At 37.2% G+C, this 27596-nt stretch overlaps 1 protein-coding gene and 1 long non-coding RNA gene across 8 annotated transcripts; one reads left to right on the forward strand and one right to left on the reverse strand.

Annotated features, from left to right (window-relative positions):
• Positions 1-1163: 1163 nt before the first annotated feature.
• Positions 1164-27355, reverse strand: LOC135750648 (uncharacterized). 7 transcript variants are annotated; one of them, XM_065269604.2, is made up of 4 exons: positions 27132-27355; positions 5102-5279; positions 4626-5022; positions 1164-2125 (listed from the first exon to the last, which is right to left on the reverse strand). In XM_065269604.2, exons 1-4 carry the CDS (start codon positions 27323-27325, stop codon positions 1371-1373), a joined length of 1524 nt encoding a protein of 507 aa, XP_065125676.1. In that variant the 5' UTR covers positions 27326-27355; the 3' UTR covers positions 1164-1370. The 7 variants fall into 7 exon arrangements, with proteins under 7 accessions (XP_065125676.1, XP_065125677.1, XP_065125675.1 ...); XM_065269605.2 differs by lacking the exon at positions 27132-27355 and adding an exon at positions 23338-23662; XM_065269603.2 differs by lacking the exon at positions 27132-27355 and adding an exon at positions 18479-18783.
• On the forward strand, positions 23792-25551 carry LOC135750696 (uncharacterized). The gene is made up of 2 exons (XR_010532773.2): positions 23792-24403; positions 24865-25551. It is a non-coding gene; the product is annotated as an uncharacterized lncRNA (long non-coding RNA).
• Positions 27356-27596: the final 241 nt, after the last annotated feature.

Genomic DNA, 27596 nt, shown 5'->3' on the forward strand with positions numbered 1-27596 from the left:
TTACATCGTGTTACCTTTTAAGATACATTGTTACAGTTCCGTGCTGTGTCACTATGGTGACACTTTGTGGACACCTCCAGGGGTAAGTGCGTCTGAATGTGTATATCAAATTCAACCAATGGTGAGGCTTAACGACAAAGACAGGGTGACGCGGGAGCCAGGAAGTATATCGCTATCTGAAATATTGCCAAAGACGGCATAACAGGGACACAGGAAGAATGACAAGAGAGACGCAGCGTCTCGTTCCCTTCTCAGGGAACAACAGTTACATATGTAACCAGAGACGTTTTCATGTGTCAAACACAACTATGCAAAAAAAGCATTTTGGTATGAATCAACATTCACATACAGAAGATAAAAGCATTTACAGCGAACAGTTTAAAAAGTCTAGAATATTTATGATATTATCCTACACTACACAGGGAATAATATGGGCTTTTTTACAGAAAACTTATCGCACAAAATAAATTCAAGCACTTTCAATGACCTTTATCTATGTATGTATATTTTTTAAAACTTCACAGGTCCTTGAATTTTTTCCCCCAGATTCACAAACTTTCAAAGACCAGTGGGAATCCTGTACAACATATGGTGTAAAAACGTTTGACTGCTTTAGGTTGAACGGTGGCTACTGCAGTTGAAGTTTCCTGTTGGATGTTGTGGTACTGTGTGATGTAAGTGGTAGGATCCTATGTAAGCAGGTTCAAGCTCACCATGCCATTGTTACGATCTCACCACACACTTGGTACAAGCTAAGTTCATCTCCTCTATCTCCGTTGGGGTCTGCCCACTTTTCTTGCATTTTTCAAATATTGCCAGTGATGAAGTCAGGCTCTGAATAAGGGTTTAGTTACTCTTTAAAATCTTTTTTTAATGGCATCATGATGATAAAACGTGTCTATGCTTGATTTACTCATAGAGACCCTACCCCTCAATCAGCCAATCACTGTGCCCATAGTTAGTTATGTTGATGACATCATTTACAACAATTAGGTTAACCACTTCTTTCTCTTGGCTTATTATTTTACCATTTTAAAATTAGTAACTTGGTCTCAGCTGCTTTGTGAAAAGGTTTAGTCAAGACTACTTCAGAGAACTATTTGTTGTAAGATACAATGCTTTGTGTATTCAGGCCCAGATAATAAATGTGACAAAACCAGAACTTTAGAACGACCCCAATGGGTTTTATTGAGTGTACAGCATTAACATCATCTAGTGTAGCCGATCATAACCAAGGGTGAAACTCACAGCAGATCAACTCTTCCGATATATAAATCTGAGTGTTATTAATCTAAATAAGGTATCCAGAGAAGGACAAAAATCTCAAATTACAAATGTAAGCCGTGTTTGTAACAATTTTTATTTACAAGTTATTGGTCTGTTGGTTGCTCAGCATGCTTCTTCTGATGAGTCTTAAAAGGTCCTACATTAGCGAATCTCTCTCCACAGATGGAGCAGACGTAAGGTTTCTCTCCTGTATGAACTCTCTGATGGATTCTCAGAAGAACCGCTTGATTAAACCCCTCTCCGCACTCGGTGCATTTGTAAGGTTTTTCACCTGTATGAATTCTTAGGTGCGTCTTTAAATTACTACGTTTACTAAAACACTTCCCACAAAAACTACATTGATGAGGTTTCTCTCCAGTGTGAACTCGCTTATGAAAACCAAAGGCTGTGGGACTAGAGAAGCTCTTTCCACAGTCACAGCAGAGATAAGGTCTCTCTCCAGTATGAGTTCTCTCGTGGATTATCAGATCCATTTTATGATAGAAACGTTTATCACAGTATGAACATTGATGGGATCTCTCAGAGTGTGTTATTTCGTGCTTCCTTAAAGTTTCTATAAACCTAAAGGTTTTTCCACAGTGACTGCACTGATACGGTCTCTCATTGGTGTGTACACGCAGGTGTTTCTTTTGTTTGAAGGAACAGGCAAATCTCTTCTCACAGTGAGGACACTCGTATGGTTTTTCTCCTGTGTGAGTCATCTTATGAACATCAAGATTGTATTTGTTGCTTAAACATTTGCCACATTCAGTGCATTGGTAAGGTCTTCCAACATAGTAAAACGGCTTGTGTGATGTAGAGGAGGTCTCTTCCCCAGAACTTGATTCACTCTTCATATCTGAAAGAAACACAAGAGCATTACAAATCAGTTTTGACTTGTGTTAGCACAAATTGCAAAGAGTAAACAAGAAGGTGATTCTGTATATTATTGTACAGTCACAAGAGAGAAGATCATGTTTATGAAGCTTTAAGAAGTGCTACAAAAGCTATGTTAGTTAAGCCCTTTTTTATACAGACAATACGGAAAATGCATCCAGGATTTTTGGTTCATTCACACCGGCAACGGTTTGCTAGAATCTGTGTGTGTGTGTGTGTTTACACAGATGCCGTAAAGACATGTGATGCGTTTAAAGTCCTGCCCTTGGTAGTTTCTTCTCTGCAGTGTCTAAAGTTTGCTAATTATTCAATATTTTTCTGTTCAGAAACCACTTGCGTGCATTTGTGTTTATGATAGGACTATAAAAGGAGCGTGTGACGCGCCATTCTATTAAGCTGATGAATGATCTCAGCTTCAGAGTGGATATTTGACAAGATCCCTGATCTCTGCTTTAATCCAGTTTGCAGACATTTCTCATAGTGAATGTTAATGCGAATTTAAAAACCACATTTTGAAGAGCTGAACGATATATTTTGTTGCAACGATGAGCGGGTAATTTTGTTTACCGTACTTTCCGGACTATAAACCGCACCGGAGTATAAGCCACATCATTCAAAAATGTGTCATTAAGATGAAATAACATATATAAAGTCACAGTGGTCTATACGTCGCGTTTATTAAGAAAATAATTTCACAAAATCAAAGCCGAAGAACAGACATTTAATCTGGAAAGGCAAGTAATTCAACTAAACAATAGCAGACAGAACAGCAGGCTGAACAGATGTCTCTACATTAAAGTAATATTATTTGTTATGTAAACGATAAACCATAGCATACAGAATTCACCTGGAAGGTTGAATAGCCTAAATTAACCGAACAAGCCGACTAGCATGAAGTTCGCACACTCGTCATTCCACATTACTGAATCCATACAATTTCATAATTACAGAAGCAGCATATGGCGGACTCTCGCGGCTGTAGACGGTAATATTGTCTATTGCCTCATAAATGTCAAAATTAATTCATACTGACTTACAAGGCGCACCTGACTGTAAGACGCAGCACCAGCCAAGTTATGAAAAAAAAACGCGACTTAAAGACCGAAAAATATGGTATTATAAGGTCATATGAGCACGTGACGCGCTATTCTTTTATGCTGCTGAATGATCTCTGCCTCCCGTGGACTGTGACAAGCTACTTGATATCTGCTTTAGTCCAGTTTGCAGACATTTCTCATCGTGAATGTAAATCTGTATGTAAACCCCTCGTTTTAAAGAGCTGAACCATAACTTAATTGTTGCGATTCCTCACTATGACACATCCATTACGGCATTGTTCCGCATCTTGTTCACACTGATGGCTTTCCAGGACCCCCAAAAAAAATTACGAACGTGTTTGCTTTTACACAGAAGCTTGTCTGCCTATTTTTATGGGTATTTTCCTTTAGCAAATTGCTGTGTGAATGAGGTTTAAGTAAAGAATTTTTATTCTAAACTATTGCACATGACAAAGAGCCTTCCTGGTCTGAAACTTGACGTTAACTGGGTGTCCATCACCATGATTTTTTTGCGCATTTTGAGTTATCGCATAAGAAATGAGTGATGGAAACTGCAAAAGTTTTCACGCTCGCTTGAGGTGATTTTGACTTAATAATGTGAGATGGAAAAACATTTGCAATTCTGACACAAGAAACACAACTTGCAAAAAAACACAAATTGCATATTTTTTTCATTTTTAAGGTTTCTGCTATTTAGCCTTTTGCTCAAAATTTTACATATTTAGAAGGTGTGCACACCAAAGCTTTTAAACCCGTCTGAAAACGCCAGGCAGATGCCGACTACTAGCTTTTTTCAGCCAACTGCCAGCTTTTTTCAGTTGAGCACTTTTGTTGCTGATATACTTCTGCTTTGTTTATCAGTTGTTGAACGATGGGATTGTTAGTTGTGATTTGTCCCGCCCCCCTCCACTATGATTGGAAGGCCGTATGAGAACTGACATTGCGGAGATGAGCTTTTAACCCAAAGTTGAATATTTTTAAACTCTCTGCGCTCAGCTCCTGGCGTTTTTGAAAGACACCATGCTTCCCTTGGAAACAAACGCCGTCATAAAGTTTTGGTGTCCACACCCACTTAATTTTGTACTTCGTTTTGTACTTGATGTCAGACTGTATTGTTTCTTAAGCCCACAAAAGGCGCAGGACAACGGCAAATATAAACAAGATTTTTTTTTCATTTAATGACGCTTTTAAATATGCTTTAGGGACTTCAAAAAAATAAAAAATAGGAAAACTTCACTTTCTTCTCTTCTGTTGCAATAAGAAAAACAAACTGCATTAGCTACACTACCATCACGTTGAGCATCCTGACACCTTAAATTTGAATGAACAGGTTCTGCATTGAACTGTGCATTTTTTGTAAAATGTGACTAATGTGTTTTACACTAAACATTAAAACAAACATACCTGAAGGACTAAAATCATCATCATCGTCGTCATCATAGTATTCATCATCATCATCATCATCATCATCATCATCATCATCGTCGTCGGTGTGATGTTCCTCTTCTGTGGGGTCTACTTCTATTTCTGTGGGTTCTGTTTTAATCTCTGTTTGGATCCCACGGTCCATCGGTTTGACTGAACACATCTGTAGGATCTGCTGCTGTTCTCCAGCGTTCCAGACAGAATCCAGAGACTCTGTGGAGGTTTGATCAGTAGATTCCTCATCCTGTAAGCCTTGATTACTGTCACACACTGTAGTGTCCTGAGCGTCTGTGGGCTTTGACTCAGTATAACAGAGTAAAGTCAGACTGAGCTCGGAGTCCTGTGTGGAAGATTCACAACAAACCACATCCACATCCTCACAACACAACACACGGAGTATGATTATATTGATTTGATGTTGTCAAACAGGTAAAGGATGTTTAAGCTGTACAAACCTCTCTCATCAGTCCTTCATCTCCTCTTAACCTCAGCTTTGTCTCCAGTAACGCCACCTCTTTCTTCAGCCGAGAGATTTCTGTGATGAAAACATCAATATCCAGCATGGACAGATCAGTTCCTACTGATTTACAGAACATCTCATCCTTCTCCTCTTTTATCATCATCTTCTCAAAACTAAAATACACAAAAGACAAGACTTGGTTAAAAAAACATTCAGAAAAGAAGGACAACAACACTTCATTAGAATATATTTATTACAGCTCAGGGCTCATCAAGAAGGACAGCCCAATGGCTGAATAAAGAACAATATATTAAAACCCAGAGCTTGACATTCAACAGAACGAGGGACAGCGGGAGAGAGAAGAAACAAAACAAGGAAACCTACAGAGATAGAGTAACGTTAACTGTGATTTTTTTGTAGCAAGCATGGTTTATCAATGGTTTTTGTCTGTCTGGATTTTTTAACATAATGTTTGAAACAGCAGGTTATCAGTATGAATATCAACTTACATGAAATGCCACCACAACATTAGCATACAATGTGCGCGATTCAGAACACGCACAAAAAATAACAATAACGTGACAACCTAAACAGCAGCAGGATTAAGGCATATAGGCTGGCCTGATTCATTTTTTGTATTGCTTGCAAATATGAGCAGTCTATCAACTTGATTTGGATCAAGTGCGGCTTTCTATTTATTTGCAATGTTCTCTGCGGTAAAGAACACACGTTAAGCGCACAGATGTGCCTGGCACACACAGGTATTTTCACGTCAGTGTTGAGAGGATTGGGTATTTGATGCAGCCTGTGTCTCTCCACCAATGCAGCATATTGCTGTCTGCAAGGAGAGGATTTTCAGTCATGTAGTTTTTAAAGGCGCTTTATGCATTTTCCGTTTTTGTCAAACAGGGAGTCGCTGGGGAATACTTGCAACTGTCGTAATTTCCCACCCCCACGCTGTACACCGGTACCTGTAAAGATAGTGTTGGGCATGAATATGCACAGAGGGACTCAGAAGATAATGACCAGGTAATGTTTCACAATTTCATTACAAATATTAGGCTACCGCATAGTCTACTAAACTACAGATGATGGTAATAGGATAAAAAGAAGTTTATTCCAAGTGTAGAGTAGGCCTATAATAATAAAGTAGCCTACCGCATATGCTGGCTTATAACATTTGAACATGATTGCAGCTAAATCACAAGTAAACAGTCTAAAGTCTATGTTTACTGTATAATTTCATTTGTGTTTTTATTGTAATGTAAACATTACAAAATGCCATGACAAAGTTAATTGTGTACGTTGCATTATTTCATAACATTGGCCGTTATAATGTCACTATACATAGGTATGCTGCTGGTAACTCCGCTGTCGTGGCTAATTTTTTGGTTCTGCTCAACTAAACTCAAGATTTCCTCAGGTGGCGCCTCAGTGTTGTTGAAAATAATGCTTCTGAGTTTTTATTGTTAACACCACCGGAAGAACCATAGGTACCTTCTCGTTTTCAGTCACCACCTTTCATGTTTAACTACTGGCCGAAGTCTGTTGTTTGTAAAATCGTCGTTGTTTTTGCTGAAGTTGAGTAAAGATATTCTTGAAATAGTAATAGACATTTCGTTTAATTGCTAAACTACAAGTGAACGAAATTTTAATAAATTTGAACAACGACCACAGGAGTTTTACCCCCCCCCCAATATCTGCTTGCATGGACAAAGAATGTGAAGCAGACGTTTAGCCATGTAGTAGATGTCTTTATGTATTAGAATGTGTGCGAAATTTAATGCAAAACAATAAAATGGTTATTAATTTTTTTAATCTAAACTTGTTAAGGAGTTTAGATACGAAACCCTTTGGTTAAAGGAGCGGTGAATCAAATACTCAATTTTAACTTGATAATTTGTTATATAAGAGGTCATCATACTTAAATGAACATCCTGCAAGTTTCAGAACTGAAAACGTCCGTGCTACTGAAATATAACTGTTTTTGGCACCAAGCCAGTAAAACAAGCCAGTGTGGAATTCGGAAATCTATGACGTCAAAGTAGAATTGAAGCACCGCCCCATAGCCAAATACAAGGACCACTTTTGAAGTCCCGCCCACAGCTTCGCGTGACACACATGTGTCTCAACAAGTAAATATGTCTTTAAAGATTGACAAATGTAACCAAAATGACTTTTAAATACATTTTTTTCTGAGAGACTTTTATTTTGACGCGGTGATCTGTTATGATAGACTGGAAACGCATTTTCGGTTGTGGAAGAACCGCGTGGGAACAACACAGAAGCTAAATACTTTAATTCGGAGGCTTGGAACATAACATTAAATGCCTGGAAAAAGTTTGCTTTTTAAGAAGTTCCAGCTCGTGTGGGGAGTGTTTGTTAACTTTGGTTACACGGATTTATTTGCAAAGAAGTCGATGCTGGATTTGCAGAGAGACTGTGATTAAAAGCAACACTTATATTGGATCTGACAACAATGACACAGCATTATACACAGTAAGACATTTTACTTTATTTAAGTTACTGCGTTTCACTATTGCTTTGTTAGAAGAGATCGCTTGATATGTCTGTTGTAACATCCGTGTCTAAACACGTATGTTTGACTGTTTTAATGTACTAAAAACATTAAACGATTAATAAAGATACACCACTTAACAACACGACTGTAATTCAACGGTAGAAATATTCAGTGTTATTTATAAAGAAGGATTTATCAGCCGCAGTTTAGATTCTGATGCCCGTTTACTGTGTTGTATACGGTAATTTAGGCGAGTTACGTTTGAAAGGTCAAACACTCAACAAAGCTTATTTTTTATCATATAACTGTGGTATTTAACATTACGTGAATGTAAAAGCAACCTCACAAGCACAATCGAATTATACAAAGTTATTGATAAGGATTTATTAGCCGCAGTTTAGATTCTGATGCGCGCTTACTGTGTTGTATACGGTAATTTAGTCACGTCGAGTTTTGTTTCTACTTTAATATACGTATTGTCATTTATGTGTATCATATTTAGCACCCAGAATCTTTTGTGGCTCAAACATATTTGTGTTCGGCTGCTATTTTTATCACATTAATGTTTTTAAAACATTTCCCCACATGTAATGACGGAGAATGAAGCCGTCCAATCATAGCAGTGGGTGTTTACGTCCAGGTGTTCAATGCGGCCCGCCCCTTCAAACGAACCATTTCTCCAGACAGCCACTAATCCATGTTACAAAATAGCCTATTACTTATTGTTTTTGATGTTTTTGAATGTAAAAACCACGCGGACATCAGAAGTAGACATCAGGCAACAGTATAAAACAATAAAATCGACAAATTCACCGCCCCTTTAAAGACAAATGAGATCTTGAAGTCAATCCTGGGGTGGTTATTAGTGATATTCTGAATAAAAAGTGTTATTTGGTGTAATTGGTGGTTTGTTTCTTTTATATAGCAGTTTCACTTTTCAGAGGTAGAATATGTAGAGGATATGGCAAACAGCTTATCCTGAAAGATTCAGGTCAATATCTCAAAAATTAAAAAAGTTATAGCTTTAGAATTTTCATGTTTCGGTCACACATTTTCTTGAATTTTAAATGGAAAACATAGGACAAAATAAAGTGATGATTTTCGAGTTTCAAATGGCCAGTATTTTGTTATTCATGAACCCATAAACATGATCTTGGTCTCATTTAAAAGCTTTTTTCAAGCTCTTTCTATCTGAACAACTAGTTCTAACATTTAACCATTTTGAAAATTTTAGCAACATACCTACTATACATGATTATTGCCATTTATCATAATAGTTTGCAAATTGTGCATGTTTACACTATTTACAACCTCTAGGCTTATTAATGTCCTGATAATTATGTGAGATATTGACAACTGTTGTCATGATAATCGCATGACATACTACAAGCAAGCGCAACAACATAGACCGCAAACAAGTTTACAAATAAGAAATTTACTTACTAGTCCATTAACAAGATCGCCAGATCAGCATCCCTGTTGCATCCAGTGCTGTCTTTTAGCTTACGCCAACGAGTAAAAGCCTGACCGAGTGGGACTCTTGTCCGGTTCCTAACGCGGTCAGATTCTCTTTTCCTGTTTCTACAATCTTCCGAACGCGCTTTTTTAACTTTTTCCATCGTCGAGCATCACGTCTCAAATCCGCGCGTGCAGTTGTTGCTTATGTGTATGACGTCGTGCCGTAAAGCAAGTCGTGATTTTCGCGAGATTTGTCAAGGGCTCTCCTCTCAAGCTTGCATTGCTGTTTTTTCCAGCGGCGTCCTACCCGAGCTTCAACAGGAGGATGATTCGCCCTAATATGACTTTGTTTACCACTGAAATAACTTTGAAGCTGTTATATTAAGGAAAAATTTGTGTCTCTTTAAGCTCCTGGATACCAGAGGCCTTACTGTTGCGTGTTAAAATAAAAATCAAAGGGACTAATCATCATAGACTGTCAAAAATGCGCTACACATGGCATTTTAAAACCCGGATAGTTTATTTATTTACGTATATTTCACGTCATGTTCGAATGCGTGTGTGTGCGCGCGCTTACCTGTCTATTAAAACAAATGCGAGAGCGGAGTCTCTATCGAGTCCTAGTTTCTCGCGCAACTCTCTCCATCTCGAAAACACCTCACCGATATGGACCTTTGTTTTATTTCTAAGTCTGTCCCGAAGCAATTTTGCCTCAATTGATGATCTACGTTCGCGTATTTTTGCACTCGACAAAAAATAATTGTGATCCATGACGACTAAACCCACACAACAGCTGCGTGCATGAAATGCTGTATATAGCAACCACTTCCGCATTTGTCCCAATGCGTTGCCGTAGTTTCTACAAGCGGAAACCTAGCATGGCATCATTGCTAGGCGACACAAATACTTTTTTACTGTTAAACAAATAAATTTACATTTAAATAAAATAAATTCAAAATACAATGTTTGGAGGGAAAATTGCAATGACTCATATCAATATAACGTTAGGTACCATTTGTAAGATTAATGACGCTCTAATGCAGCGTGGAATGATGTTATAAACGAATCTTGTGATCGATATAAGTTGATAGCATACATTTTTTTGTAGTGTTACGATTCAAAACTACTCACCTGTCGAGTAAAACACAAGCAAGATCGGCATCTCTCAGTAGTTGAAGTTGGTCGCGAAGCTCTCTCCATCTAGATAAAGCGACACCGATATTGATCCTCGATCTTTCTCTCTGCTTGTCCCAAAATCTTCTTGGGTCGTTTGGTTGGCCCGTGCGCTTACGCTTACGGGAGCCGTCTTTGCCGACACAAACAGCGGCGGACGATAAAGCGTAATCGTGGTCCATAAATAAGCGAGTAGCCAGACAGACAGACAGACGCATACACTACAGCTGTGTCCCAATTCAAGGGCTGCGACCTTAAAAAGCGAGCGCGGTCTTTAAAGGTGGCAGCCTCCAAAGTCCGCGAAGAGAACTGAAACGAGATGGTCACGCCTTCGGAGGACCCATAATTTGCGTCACCTGCTGCACGCGCCTGCCAGCAAAACAGCAGAGACGTTTCTGACTACAATCGGCAACTCTGGAGGATTGAGATGATTTCGTATGTTTACAATTTTCATGCCCTGCCCCTCCCACACTACGGGAGTATTTTTAAATGATAAAGCATCATTACCTTTTGAGAAGAAAAGTGGCAAGCTCTGCATCCAGTTTGAACCCTTTAAAATCTCGTAGATCTCTCCACCTTTCAAATGCCGGTCCAATATTGATCCTAGTTTTATTACGGGCACGGTCGCTTTCTATCTTTGTTTCATTCTTTTCCTTGGTTGTTTTCTTTTTCTTGGTTGTTCTCCTAGCTATGGTTGCTAACCGAGGAATCGGAAGTTTGTTCTGAGTGAATGTTCCCTCCGCCATCACGCTGGGTTCAATCCCCACAGCCTTGTGAACTTCAGGCGAATGCATGTGATATTATAGCGCGCGCGAGGGGAAAGGGGGCATCTGTATGCAGGAACTCTGATTGACAGGCAGATTTTTACACAGCCCTGCGCTGACTGGTTCAGATGAACCGGGAGAGGTGGATTTTCAAAATCTCAAAGCCTGCAGATACAGTCCTGCACCCAGAGTCCCGCATTCTCAGACCCCTCGACTGCGCCTCCTGCTGTTTGGAAGATCGTATAACACCCCTATCCAAATGCCATTAAACACATTAGGATGCAATATTACGGTCTATAAGTTATCCAAATAAATATTTGCGTTCCCTTGCATGTTCCAAAAAACCCTCACTGTGTTCTCTGACTAACAAATTACGCAGTAGTTATTTTTTGAGCGTGTGGAAAGAAAATTACTGATGGTAGGGATACATTTACAGATTGAACTACCTTCCGAAAAATATTATGTGATATCATATTGCTACAATTTTTTTTATTAAAATTACATTTTCTTTCAGTTCAACCTATAATGGTCTAATTAACATTATATCATGCTAATATTACAAACCTGATTTTTTAATGGGAAGCAAAACTCAAATAAGAATAGACAAAACCCAATAATAAACAATTCTGTACTTTATTTAACGACTACCTAAACACAATCTTGCTGTAAACAGGTCTAAGCGAAGAAAAAAGGAAGAATGAATTGCGTTGGTGACTTTACTTTTCGTCTTCAATTGCATTAAAAAACCTACCCATTTATAAGTCGCTAAAAGCATCTGCTAAATGATTAAATGTGAAATGTAATGTAAATGCATAAGTTAAAATAATTACTTAGGCAAGTGTATGAGTTGTAAATGCCTGGCAACAACTTCATATCACAGTTAATTTACATGATTAATTTAAATACTTACGTTTTATAAGAACTAATTTAAGTAGTCTACATAAATTATATAAAGTAATATATACTCCGGCATTAATTAATTCAATTTATAGTTTTAGAAGAAAAGATAATTAAAAAAATAAGGTCAAACGATAATCTTATTAAATAATTAATGATGACATTCTTTGATATTAACACACTTAGGGGTGGTTTCCCGGACAAAAATAAAATAAATATAAGAGCGGTCCAAACTGAAAACAACTTCCACTGACATATCTCCCTACTGGAAAATTCAGCTAAGACCATAAGATGTTAGCTGGTTGTAGCAAAACACAGTTAGACCAGCTTTCTACACCAGAAATACCAGCTAAAACCAAGCTGGGAAACCAGCTCACAAGCTTATGCTGGTCTTAGCTGGATTTTTTAGTAGGGTAAAATACATCAGTGCTCCTTGTTTTGCCTCAAAATGCACACAAGTAATGTTTTTATCAAGGCATGTTTGTTAAAACTAGTTATATTTCCTAATTAAACTAAGGCCTAGACCTGGCTTAAGCTAATCCTTGTCCGGGAAACCGCCCCTTAATGTATTTAAATGGTCTACTTTAATGTCAACTAATTTTAATCAAATCTTTACAATGGCTTGTCTACAAAAAGTCCAAGGTTAAAGGCTAACGTTAGCTATCAAAATATTTTCGGGGAAAAAACATAGATTAACGGCTCAAATTTTGTTACCAACTATTAAATGGACTATTCATATGTTGATGTATCGATGAGCTATAAAGTAGTTTGATTAAAAAAAGAAATCGAATGAGTATGATTCGCTAAATAAAATTGACGATATTCACGTTTCGGCTTAAGTTCTTCACACGTTTATCCGGTCCAATTTGATTGGAGGCGCTGTCACGAAAAACAAGGGGTCTGAGAATGCGGGACAGCTTACTGTGTCCCAACTCAAGGGCTGTGATCTTCTAAGAACGCGACCTTAAAAGGCGAGCACTTGGTCTTTGAAGGTGTCAGCCTCTAAAGTCCGCAAAGAGAAATGAGACTGTCTAACCCACAAATTGCATCACCTGCTGCACGCGCCCACTGCACCCATCAGTAAGACACAGTGGAGATGTTTCTGAATTATTAAAATAAATATGGAACCAGAAAAATAAAAATTGTAAGAAAATATGACACGATGTTGATTAAACTATTTAACAGTATATCAAATAAAATTAACCTAAGAAATATACGCAACATTAACAGAATATTAATACAAAACATAACTTATAAAACAAAAAAAATGACAAGAAACTTGTTTCTGCTAAATACACACTTTTATTTAATAAAGGCTTTTATTGTTTATTTAAAAATATCGGACGACGACGCAAAAGTATTAATGAAAACCGACGCAGAACCTACGCTGTGGCGGCTACGCCGTAGGACCTGCGCACAACTATAACGAGCCCTTTCGAATACGTCCTTAGAAGGTCACAGCCTTCGAATTGGGACACAGCTTACAACTACTTCTTCAGGTGCATTCCATTCGACAGGGTCCCTACGGAGTGTTCACTGCTCCCTACTCCCTGAGCACGGTATATCAGTTGAAGTGGACTTCAATGAAAATAAACGCTCATTTGGAACGTCCTGCAAACGTCATCAAAGAAAGTCAACGACAGGGTCGCGCAGATTGATGACACACACACACACACACACACAAATTTTTATTTACTATCACATTTAAAATATGTACACAATAAAAAATATTGAGTACTTTATAATAAAAAAAAATGTATTATATATTTTAATTTAATTGACTATTGCTGCTATAACTTGACTATTAACAGAATTGAAGCCCAGGGGTGTATTCCAGAAAGCTGGTTATGTGGCTTACCCGGGTAAGTTTAGGAGTAAGTAAGCGGATAACCTCTGCTTTCGGTTCCAAAAACGGAGGTAACTTTCGGGTTATGTAAGTAACCATAGCAACTGACTCTCTGAAGATAACCTGCTCCGGAGCAGGTTATGTTGCAAGGTAAGTTCATTTTAGTTAATAAAACGAGGCTCCGGAGGAAGTCTGCGCATGCGTGTACTTATGACGAGCGTACAGCGGGCGTGGAAGCATATATTTTGCATAATTTTACAATGTTAAAGCATTTATTTTATTTTATTGCATTTACAGTCGCGAATATTTATTGCTGTCTTAAAAAAATGTGTGTTATGAATTTTTTTTAAAGAAACTATTTTTTAATAACATGGATTGATATTTGTGATTGGACTAATTACTATAAATGTAATTATTAATTAAATTTTATTAAAAATGTATTCATATTTGTGTTCAGACTAAATACTATACATTTAATTATGTTCATTATTAATATATCTCCAAATATCAGTGGATGTATGAAACACAATTCCATCAGTTAATTAATGTTAACAATAAAGTACATTTCCATATCAATTTTGTCAATTCATAAATAACCTCATCTTTCGCTTACTAGATAATTTGAGATTAATCTAAAGTTATAATAAATGTGTGTGCAAATACATTGTCATTAATGAATCTTAACCTATGTTACTTAAGTGACAATGTGACAATGTTACAGTAAATGGGTATAACAAATAGAAACACATGATGCCTATCATAATAATAATTACTGAGGGATCGAAGTTACCCCTGGCTGCAGTCTCTGATAGGCATGTGCATCTGACCTGGCCCACAGAATGACACCCATGAAGCAAAGGCATGATTTAACACTGATCAGAATGACACAGGTGAAGCACAGACTTCATTAGATGAAACACCATTGAATCACAGACATGGCATAGTGGTCAGAGATTTTCTATTATCAGTTAGAATCATGTACACAATGAAATGAAATTATAAATATATATTTCATAGTATAATATTTATTTCTTAAACATGCAGATCCTTAGCCCTCTCTCTACATTTGATCTATAGTTGGTGTTTTACTAAATCACCTTTATTTCTTTAAAATGGGCCTTTTGTAGCTGCTCTCCAGAGCTATCATTTTTGAGCAAAGGGAAATTGAGATATTTGCATATATTAGATGATAAAGGACATATTAGAACATGTTACTATTGACACTAATGTAACATTTATATTCTCCACTTCTGTCACAGCAGATCCTAATGGTCCAATGCAAATGAAGTGTAATGAAAAGCATTACAGTGTAGTGTAATGAAAAGCATTACACAACATTATTGAAAATCTGTAAGGAGTGTAAGGAAGCTTTACAAATAAAAGAGGGTGCATAAATCTATCAGCTATCAGTAAATGTTAAAAAAGATGGTGACACAGTGTCATACAAGGAAAGTCCTAAAACTAAACAGGTTCACCCAAAGGAGCAGAAGTAAAATAAGTACAATATAGTGAATATTATCATAATGCATTTTATGCCTACACAATACAATCATATCTACAAAAAAACCCTTTAAATAAGCCTTATGACAGATTTGCACTTTATGTGCCACAACCCTTGTGAAATTAACCATGGTTTTATTGGTGTATAGTTGTAGTAACCATGTTTTTTTTTGGTGCGTTGATTACTATCAGCAGAACCATGGTTTTACTACACTAACCATGGTTTAAGTATGTTTTTTGAAAACCATGGTTATTTTGTGGTTACCATGGTTTTACTGTAACCATGTTTTTTACTGTAGTTAAACCATTGTTACTTTTCACAAGGGAAAAGATATTCATAATTCATATGTTTACAATCATATATAAAATCTATGATTATTTTTACTATATTAATTATTTTAGATTGTTTTAGATTATTTTAAATAATATTGTGTGTATTTTCGTTGAGACACATACAATATTGGACTTAAATGGGGTAAAATAGGTTCGTATTAATTATTTAATTAATTAATTTTATCTGTTTTGTAATCACGCACTTCTAAGTCGATTATAAAACGTTGATTTTGCCAGAAAGTGTTGGTTTATAATGTTATTTCTCATTTAAAAACTTTTAAGTTCTCTGACGTTTCCATGGTGACTCGTGAAATCTGCGATCCATTGACAATGCCTTTATGTTGTTACCGTGAGCGCGCTTTAACTCTGGGTTACTTTCAGCGAGTTGATTGAACTAACTCTTAAACTGTGTTTTGGAACCGACATACCCCGAGTAAGCAAGTTTGGGGTTGATCAACCCAAAGTTCGGGGTTAATCTGATGGTAAGTTAACCCTGCTTTCTGGAATACACCCCTGCTGTTACTGTCATGCAAATATGAAAATAAACTTTTATTTGGTTAAAGGTTCTCTAAGCGAATCTGCGAGACGTTAGTTATTGTTGACTTTCGAAACTGTTTTCAAACAGACGGAGCGTAGCTAACTCCTCCCCCTCCCCCTCCCTTCCGTGCTTTCATGAACACGCCCAACCCCCACCCCCAAATCCTTTTTGTCGTTTATTGGCTGGAATACTTTGTTTTGATTTGTGATGCTAGGTTTGGCCATTTGTTGATATTGCCGTTTGTGAAGCCTGGGCTGTCTACAAAGATCGCGTTTTTTTACAGTTTGATCAGCGGACAGGCAGCAAGCAGATAGTGAGGAGATGTTTCCGGTATGTAACAAAAAATGTTTTATGGTCTAAAACGCTTCAATTCGCTTAGAGCACCTTTAAAGGCACACTGCAGAACTTTTTGGCCACTAGGGGCGCAGCACTGTAGCAAAGGAAAAGAAGTCATCCACCGAATAAATAAATTGCACAAAAGTGAACAGAAAACAATGTCTGATCAGGCAAGTCGCACGAACTAAGCAATGCTGAAGATGTTAATTGGTTGCTTCAGGTTCGTTTGATTACGGTTGGATATAAACTGTGCATGACAGTCGATTGGCAGGAGCAAGATATAGACATTTTGTTCCTAAAACGAAGTCGTTAACGTGCTTGTTATGGATTCATTTTATCTTTAGATCAGACTTACATCTTTTTATTTGTGATAGGCTAGCCTACTTATATGGGTCAACTTTTTAGGTCACAAAGTCCAAGGTGTGCCTTGCAGCATGTGATAGGAATATAATTTCATGAGTTTTATTTTTTCAAACGCCAAAAGATCAAGTAGTTCACGTTTACAAGCCAGTGTCATTATGATAGCCTATTGGTTTCTGTCCATTACTTACAACCATGGGCGCCTATATATTATTTTTTCTGACCAGCCCATAAATCCAGACAGTTGATCAGCGAAAGAGGTGTCAAGTAACGAAGTACAAATACTTACTTACCTTACTTAAAAGCAGAGTAAACAGGTCTTGTCTAAACAACATACATTCCAAATTTGTTTAGACTGTCTTTATATACCAGTAAATAAGTAAAATGCAAGTACTCTGAAAAAGGGAGTATAAACATTGAGTGTGTCTGTAGACCTTTCACGACTAAGCTAATTATTTCCATTCAATCCTCCCTTCTGGGCTTCTTCCAAAGCCACGACCCCAGCTCAGCTGGAGCATGTGCTTGTTCCCTGTCAAGGATATAATAATGAACGAATTCAACTTGTGGATGAACTTCAAGGAATATTCCATTTTCTTAAAAGAAAAATCCAGATAATTTACTCACCACCATGTCATCCAAAATGTTGATGTCTTTCTTTGTTCAGTCGAGAAGAAATTATGTTTTTTGAGGAAAACATTGCAGGATTTTTCTCATTTTAATGGACTTTAATAGAGCCCAACATTTAATACTTAACACTTTTTTTTCAACGGAGTTTCAAAGGAATATAAACGATCCCAAACGAGGCATAAGGGTCTTATCTAGCAAAAAGATTGTCATTTTTGACAATAAAAATAACAAATATACACTTTAAAAGCACAACTTCATGTACAATGTTGGGCTCTATTAAAGTCCATTAAAATGAGAAAAATCCTGCAATTTTTTCCTCAAAAAACATAATTTCTTCTCGACTGAACGAAGAAAGACATCAACATTTTGGATGACATGGTGGTGAGTAAATTATCTGGATTTTTCTTTTAAGAAAATGGAATATTCCTTTAAGGAACTGAAAGTTCGGTTAGCAATAAAATATTTATTTCAGAGTGCATAGGTATAACCAAAAGTGTACCCTATATTATTTAAATATTTGAGAGATACACGGTTGATACACAGAATGTAAGGTGTTACACAAAGAAGTGTTTAACTTTAATTTTTTTATTTCATTTATTACTTATTATTGTATGTAGTAGTTTTCCTTTCCATCACCCTAGGTATTCACACTCCATCCCAGTAGGTGGCGGAAATGCACCAAAAGCCGATTTGCCAACCGCCAATAAACAATAAAGAAGAAGAAGATCGCTCAGCTGGAAGAAGTATTTACATGAGATGAGCAAAGAGGAAGGAGCGCGGTGCATGTAGTAACATCATGTCGGAATCACATGTAATAATATACCTAACTTTATCACTATGAATATAAACAAATAAGATGGCTACTACTCACTACCAGTGTTACCCTGTTATAGCTACGACAGTGTAAGTCTGCTAAGTAAGTAATGTTATGTTAGCTAGGCAGCTACGTGTGCTACTGATACAGGTTTCATGAAAACATAAACGCAAAAAAGACAATCAAAATGAAAAAGCTAGATTACCTGACCAGCAGAAATAAAGCCATCATTGCGTCACTTTTCAGCCCCTTGAGTTCCCGCAGTTCTCGCCATCGCTTAAAGGCCACGCCGATATTTACTCTCGTTTGGTTTCTTTGTTGATCCAAATACTTTTTGTTCATTGCCTTCTCCATTACGGTCTTCCTTTTTTTGCCGCTTTTGACTTCGCTGACTGCATATGCAGGTACCGTGAATTTTGAAGTGTCTTTCTCTGCCATACTCTTCAGATTCACTGCGATCAAGCCAGCAGCCACTCCGAAAAAGACAGTCGAACTAGCCCTCTGTTTTATGTGCGCTCACATACTAGACGTTACGGTAAGAGAGGGATTTAGAAATGATTTCAAAATAAAAGCGATATTTCAACAACGAACGTAGTTTCTTAGTCAGACTGTCAACAGTGTAGTAATATAATAAAATATAAAACAGTACAGTATGTATATCGGAAATGTCTATTTGATGTCTGCATTTACATCTGCAAGATATTTATTTGATTGTTTGCTCATGTGCAGTACAACTCTGAGACGTTTCTGTCAGATGTCATAAATAAATAAATAAATAAATATATATATATATATATATATATATATATATATATATATATATATATATATATATATATATATATATATATATATATATGTAGTAATTAAATAATTCATATTCATATATATTTATTTTATATATTTATATGCATTAAATTTTATATTAGGTTAGTTACTTGGCCGTTTTCAGATAATACTACGTGGTTGTAAGAGTGTTGCCATACTACTTATGTTCTTCTGGGAGATTACTATGTGAAAAAAGGTGCAATGCTGTCACAAGGGTGATCTGAATTGTTTTTTAAGTTTTTAAATGAAACATTTATATAAATAGGTAAATGTTTTATATATAAACGTAAGAGTGTTGCCATTTACTACTTATGTTCTTCTGGGTGATTAATGTGTGTTAAATTGGTGCAATGACTCTTAATTATTACTAGGTGTTTACTAAACATTTTAAGTTTTCTGTATATTTATTTATATGCATATTTCATTTTATATTATATTTATTACTAGGCAGTTTTTAAAAAAACCCTATGTAGTTGTAAGTGTTGCTATGCACTGACTAAGTTGTTCTGGGTTAATACCAGGTAATAAATAGGTAAGTAAATAAGCAAGCAAGCTTCATTTATATAGCAACCATCACAGAGACATGAGGTGCTTTACAAAGTGCAACAGGACTCACAATTTAAAACAAAATTTAAAACATAAAAGCCTGATCAACTAAAAGCTTGTCAAAATAAAAATGTCTTCAGTTGCTTTTTAAAGATGCCATAGAATAAAAAGAACAGTATTTACGTAGGCATAGATGAATAATAAGAGTTCTGTACATGCATAGTGTAAATTTTATTATATTACTTCACTATTGACAATCTGACTAAGAAACTACGTTTATTGTTGAAAGATCGCTTTTATTTTGAAATCACTTCTAAATCCATCTCTTACTGTAACATCTAGTATATGCGTGCACAAAAAAAATGGTAGTTGACTGTCTTTATTGGAGTGGCGGCTGACTTGACCACAGTCTAGGTTCTGTGCCTCTTGCAATCCTCAAATCAAATGGGCATGCGCATGTGGGCAGATCCTGTAGCAACAGGGGTGGTAGCCATGGACACGAGAGAGAGTGACAGTCGCCGAAGCCAATCGTTTGTTTTTTCCCGAATGGAAATAATTAGCAGTGTTTAAAACAGTTGTGAGAGGTTTACAGACACTCAACTTTTATACACTCTTTTTCAGAGAACTTACATTTTAATTATGTATTGGTATATAAACAGTCTAAACAAATGTGGAAAAAGATTTTTAGACAGACCTGCCTACTCTGCCTTTATGTAGAAATTTTGGGTATCTATACTTTACTGGAGTAATTATTTTTTAGCCGACTTTTTACTTCTACTCCTTACATTTTCACGCAATTATCTATACTTTCTACTCCTTACATTTTAAAAATAGCCTCGTTACTACAATTTCATTTTGGGTTGTTTTCATTCTGGCTTGTCATCGTAAAAAAAATTATCCAGATAAATTGCGCCATCCGGATGAATGTGATTGTGATTGGATGAGATGTATAAACATTGCACATGACACTAATCACGTCACACTTCAGCAAAGAGGACATAGCTAGTGTTGGGGTACGTTTAAAAAAAATGTGTTGTCATGCATAATTGTATTTTTAACGTGAACGGCCGATATGAACGAGGCAAACTACTGCTTTCGTGTTTTGTTTTTTATTGGGAGAGTGGGCATGAGAATAATATAATTATAAATAAATAAAAAATATATAAAGACAAGCAAAGGGAAAACATCATTCGTCCAGATGAACTTATAGACCTTACTAATAAAACTTTAGACAAATATAATCCTTCTACATCTATCTCTCCATCTCTCTCTCTCCATGTCTCTCCATCTCTCTCTCTGTGCCATTCTTCCCGGACGCGTCCTGGCCAGGATTTCGGTGCGTCTTCCGGAAGTTGTATTTGTTAACAACATACGCCATTCAGTTAAAAACATAAGACATGCAATCGTAGTTTCATTCTTACCATAAAATGTAACTGTTGCTTTTCTGTAATAATAATAATAATCCTCTATGACGTATACAGTCGACAAATATGACTTCCAGAAGACTCACCCGAAATCCGCGTCCGGGAAGAATGGCACGTATGGTCACCCTAATATATATATATATTAGGTCTAAAGCTCTTTTTCTTTTCTTGGAATCTTCCGTCAAGGATTTTCGTTGCTTCTTCCCCGGCTCTGCCATTTGCAACAATCGCTAGCCGTGTTTCGCTCGCCTGCCTGTGTGTTGTTTGCCGTAAAGTGATCCTGCTTCTCGCGATATCTGAGACTTTGCGAGACTGAAGGACACAGGGTCGGATACAGCGAACTTGCAAGTGGGGTATTCTTCCTACAGACTATAGGGGCGTGCGAGAGAGTCTTCATTCGTCTAGTAATGAGTCATTTAACCATATACCGACTTACAAAGATGATTTATTAACATAAAAATACTGCCTTGTGTCCCTTTAAAAGTACCACAAGAGCGATTAGAAAACACGTGGAGCAGTCTCCTCTTGCGATCTGTTTGCACAGTGACATGCGTCACAGTTGATGGACAGCTACTATATCCACCGCATTCTGCCTTCAAATGGAAAAGAAAAGTCCAAAATAAAACCCGTGCATCACTTTCAGGTCAGTTCACATTCACAATTAAGCCTGTGTAATGTATAGCTTTTGGCTGTTGACACCACCAACTCATCTGCATGATTTAAATAGTAACTTATAAGCAATTTACCAATTTATATCATGTACCTTCAGTTGTTTATATATATATCAGTTTTTGCTGTAATGCAGTAATATAACGAATTACTAATACAATTTTGGTAATATTGTACTCGTTACAGTCTTAGTAACGCACGTTACAACAATGCATTTCAAAATTAGACGGTGTTATTTTTATTTTTGACCAATGCTGCACGACCAGCATCCACACAGGAAAAAGCTGCAGGTAAAATAGTATGTCTGTTTCCGGGTGCTCTATGCATGTTTATTTTTACTTTCATTTTGTATTTGAACTGCGATTTGGACGAGATACGCATCAATTATAGACGCGTATCTTTAAGAGCCGCTTCTGGGAAGTCCGCGGCTGTATAAGCATTGACTAAAGTGGTCGCAATCAGGTCCGGGATGCAGTGTTAAATAATTCTGCGAATGAGAGCACTAAGTAAAAGCAACAGAAAGTTTCTATTGGTCTCCCATGCGCTTGAACCCCAGAAGTAAAGAGACTCTTAGAAAGCTTGTCAGTAAAATCCATATCAACACCAGCAATGACATGGTAAGCTAACGTTGCTATGGTTACAGTCCATATACATAATAGATTGCTAGGCTATTCCTATGCTATCTACAGTTTTACTACATACAGCAACCTAAACTACAACGTAACATTAATTTAGACTTAAACATGGTTATCTAAATATAATTTAGTACATTTAAACATCACTGTTTCAAGTTTTTAACAGCCTTTGTATGGTATCCTATATGCATTGTTGGGCAAAAATCAGTGTTCCTCTGTTTGTCTATGTTTTATAAAGCAATTATATGTTAGCCTACATGTAATCCTTATATTGTACTGAAATGAGCTGTATTCCTTGAGGCCTGATCCTCCAATAGCACTTATTGATAACTTGTGTCAACCCAGTGCATGTCAGGTTTGTGCTGTGAGTCTGAATTAAAAGTAAATTAAAGAATAAAAATGAAAAGCGTTTGCGTGTCTTGCCATGTTATTAGGCTATAGGTTGCATTATAGTGGGCTCTAGCTTTATTGTGTTTGGTATGTGTACCATAATTTCCCCAGACTTTTACCAGATCATTTGTCTATGATTCTGAAAGTGATTGTTACTGTATTTTGCCATAAGTCTTTACTGTGCCTATTCAAAACTCGAGGGCCAACACATAACTTCTAGATTTATAAGCAGCAATAAACTACATTTTAACATTTTATAATGCCTAGTCATACATCTGTTATTTTGATGAAAGTAAGTCAAAAGTAACGCAAAAGTAGTGTAACTCATTACAGTTTAGAGACAGCAATATTGTAATGTAACTAATTACTTTCAAATGACAGTAATTTGCAATATATAATGTAAACTTGCGTGTTTGGCAATATTTACACACGCACAAGCACACACACATATCGATTGACGCATGTTATCTATGGCGTAGCTATTCTGATATTAAACAGACTACAATGCATTGTACAAAAAAAGAGATCAAGTCTGTCGGCATGTTTAGTATCTGTAAACCGGTATTACTCACAAGTCCAGTAGCAGGAAAGCCAGCTCAACATCAGTCTTGCAACTCCTGGCGTCCCTCAGCTCTCGCCAACGAGTATAAGCCCGCCCGAGGTTCACTCTAGTTCGAGCTCTTTCTCTATCGTGCTCCCGTTTTCTTTCCTTCGCCTCCTCCGAAATTAAACCCTTCTTTTTCTTTGCAGGCTCCGCCATGATAACAATTGAAAATCTGCATGAACGCTAGGTAATGGTATCTTTCTTTCTTTCTGTACCCGCCGAGTAGGCTACACCCACAGCCTGTATGATGCTCCACTGCCGTAAAGCAAGTTTTATGTAGTTTTCACTCGAACTATAGGACCGCGACCTGACGGTTGGAAACTTCTTTAGTGCGGTTTTGGCCGATAGAGGGGTTGCAAGTTTACAAACATTGCAGGGTGCGCGCGCAACCAAGGGGCAGAAAGACCGATTGGTGAGCTGATCTGCTACTGCAACAACCTTAATTATTGAAGCGTTCTTTAATGTTTGTACATAAATAAGACTTGATTTTAGTTGTATCTGTTTTTCTGTCTTTATTTTTGCAGTGTTACTGTGATACATGTATGAATTATAATTTTATAATTATAATGCTAGTAACGTAATAGTCGCATCTACTGGTATGTTAACATCAGGCACCCAGCACTGACTCTGTTGGTACTATTTTCCACGCAAAAATTCCTTGGCATTTTGACTTACAGACACCGCTACTAGCATACAACACAATGCACGTCTCTTCTTTCTGCCCCTCGGTTGCGCGCGCAACCAGTTAGTGACGTCGCCGTGCAACCCGTCTATTCACCTTATTTTTCACGTCAACAAGGGCGGCGCCATTTCGCTCATTTTGTCAACGTTCTTCCGGCCGCATAGACGATGAGCAGCTGAGGCAGTGACTGAAGGCGACGCTTACGCTTAAAAAGCTCACTCGAGCGCCTTTATGTTTCTTTCTTACCAATTTTAAGCCAACTGAGGAACACCCTTATCCCAAGTAATGGTTCGACTACGATGTTCCGGTAACTTTAAACCACGCCGGGTGTTGAAAAGGTGGCCAGTTTCAGGTAAGCTATCTTAGCTAACTTTGTGCTCGTTCGCCTAAAGTTAGATTTGTGAAGTCCGTTCTACAAATACACTTAAGAGCAGTAACGTTAGTTTATAAAATGCAACTATTTGAATGGTTTTAATTGTCCACCTATATTTTTATATTTACGATATACAACGAGATATTATAGTCATTGCATTCTTACAGTAGCCCACGTGATTCCTACAAGTTACTGAGATTTCAGATGCTAGAATGTCAGTTCATTTCTCATTCAGATATTGATAATGACCTATTAAACAACGTATTATTTAACACTGAAGTTAGAGATTGTGTGTATAATGTTACTGTCTCTTTTTAATGCATCTCTCTCTTACACACTGTTCTGTTTAAGTATGGGGGCCATTTATATATTAAGTCTCATGATGCAAGTTTATTTTAAATACTAACATAAAACTGTTTATGGTTATATTATTTTCACAGATGCATTGATGTGTAGTGATGCAGTGGACAACTGTGAGGATGATACAATCAACATGTTCCTAAACTGTGATGCAGAAACACAATGGGAGGATCAATCCGTCTCTGAACACAACTACACTTTAAAATCACAACTCAACCTGAAGCAACATACATCTGAACTGGGGAAAACAATGGTGCAGTTTCCCTGACAGGGCTTATCCTGGTCCCAGGCTAAAATGCATATTTGAGCTACAATAATTTAAAAACACCTTTTACTGACATACCTCAACATATATGAGTGCCATTGTTTTGTCACAAGATGCGCCCCACTCTTGTTTTTTTGTAGGGTTTGTTTGTAAAAACTAAAATGTCCTAATATAATTAAATCCTAGTCCTGTAAACCCTGTCCGAGAAACTGCTTCAATGTGTTGAGCTGGCAGAAATGTACATATCTCTGCTGAGAAACAACCATCTTTGGTTCAGCTTTACAGAGGGTTGATATTGCATCCATTACACAGTCGCCAAGCACTTTACCAGTACCTACACCAACAGCTTCCAGATAAACACTTGGGTTCAGCTCCTGATGACTCCGATAAAGCTGTGTCTTAATTTATTGCAGGGTGGTCTTGCTTAACCTGTTGTAAAGTTACATTAAACCTTCATATGTGATCAGATGTCATGCAGTGATATTAAACATTTACAGTGTGATCAGATGTTGTGCATTTATATTAAACCTTTACAGTGTGATCAGATGTTGTGCAATTATATTAAACCTTTACTATGTGATCAAATGTTGTGCAATTATATTAAACCTTTACAATGTGATCAGATGTTGTGCATTTATATTAAACCTTTACAATGTGATCAGATGTTGTGCAATTATATTAAACCTTTACTATGTGATCAAATGTTGTGCAATTATATTAAACCTTTACAATGTGATCTGTTGTGCAATTATATTAAACCTTTACAATGTGATCAGATGTCATGCAGTTATATTAAACATTTACTATGTGATCAGATGTAACCTGCCATGCAGTTATATAAACCTTTACAGTGTGATCAGATATTATCTGTAAGGAATTTCTTAAACCATATGTGAGCTTTGTAGATTCCACTTAAAAGGATTTAAGTCTCCTGATTTGAAGGAATAAGTGTTGGTATGTTTGCAAATGAATTCTATCATGGTACCACATAAAAACGAAATAGTTATTGGACTGGCTAAGGTGCACATTTGCTTTAAAAAAGACGAAATCACTGTGTAAATATTGGTAGACATACTTTTAATAATTTTCAATGCTGCTCCATCAACTCCTGACAGGACAAGGTAATTAAATATGCCAGGTTACTAGCCGCGGCCGCTTCATATCGTCTAACCACGAGACGATTGCTGGGACAATATAAGACTATCCGAGGGTCGTATGAAGTTTTAACCGTGCTCCTAATTTAAAACATTTACAGCAATAGCGATATTTGTCATTTCGCTAAAGTTATAGTGAACTACAAACAATCTTCTAACCACCAAACTAACCACCGAATGCACTGTGCCATATTAGCAGCGGAAGTCGGTTGACAAAATGCGGAAGAACGAAGAATTAAAAAGGGGCGTGGCGGAATAAGGTGAATAGAGGGCTGCAAAGCGAATGTGAAAGTGCCGTTCACCCTGTTTCGAGCGAGTGGATGAACGACTGAAACTTTTTTGGAAATGTTAAAAAAGAATCGGTATTGCTTTAAAATGGAAGAGTTCACGAGAAGGCAGAGAGATTTTAATTTGTTTTCTTTTGTTTAGACAAAATTAGCTTTGTCTGTCCACACCTTTGGTTACACTTTCAGTTAATTAATTTGTTCTTGATAATGATTTATAAAACTTAGTCAAAGCCGTGTTTTATGTCATGGTTGGTATACACATTCAAAGACCAAAAAGACCGAAAATGTGTGCGTTGTCGAATGAGGGGCCGGTGTAGCAGCCGATTTCGTTCCCCTCGGAATGTCCGTTCCCCCTCCAGTCGGAAAAGCGTATCTGCGGACAGCGCATGCGCAATATCTGCGTTTTTTTATTTATTTGTATGTTTTAGTATGCTATAGCATATATATAGTGTTTGTACAATCTAATACAGCTCACAACAATCTAAACTATAAAATAAATATTAAGAAAAAACAGCTGGGGTACAAAAAGCTAGAAGGGGAATTCCGAGGGGACCTATTTCGGCTGCTACACCGGTCTGGTCCAAAATGCCAGGGCCGATTTTTTTTAGTCCCAGTTCGCACATGCGTACAACATTACTTACTGGTCCAAAAGCATGACGGCCAAGTCAGCATCGGTCACGAACCCCTCCTCCTCCTTTAGTTCACGCCATCGAGCAAACGCTGGCCCAATATTGATCCTCGTCCTTCCTTTTTCTCTGTCACTCTCCCGTTTTCTCTTTTTGGTCTCCTCCGACAAAACCTTGGGTTTCTTTTTCTTCGTTGCTGCTTCTGCCATGACAAAAATGCGCTCTTACGTCCGAATTTGCGGAAGTGACGTATGCCTTAAAGCAGTCGAATTGTGCAGTTCTTTTTGTGCTCGGGTTACTACCCGAAACCCCGAGTTTAAAAGTACGAGTAAAGCGATACAGACCCCGTCAGGCTATGGTAGACGTCATTAAACCTATTTTCAGTCGATGTACCAAGGGTCTTGAAAATATATTATGAAGGTTGAAAAACTGCAAAGTGTCAGTTTAAATATGTACTCACAAGTCCGTAGTGTGCCATTT

Source organism: Paramisgurnus dabryanus, chromosome 4 (genome assembly GCF_030506205.2).
Source record: "Paramisgurnus dabryanus chromosome 4, PD_genome_1.1, whole genome shotgun sequence".
Lineage (NCBI taxonomy): Eukaryota > Metazoa > Chordata > Actinopteri > Cypriniformes > Cobitidae > Paramisgurnus > Paramisgurnus dabryanus.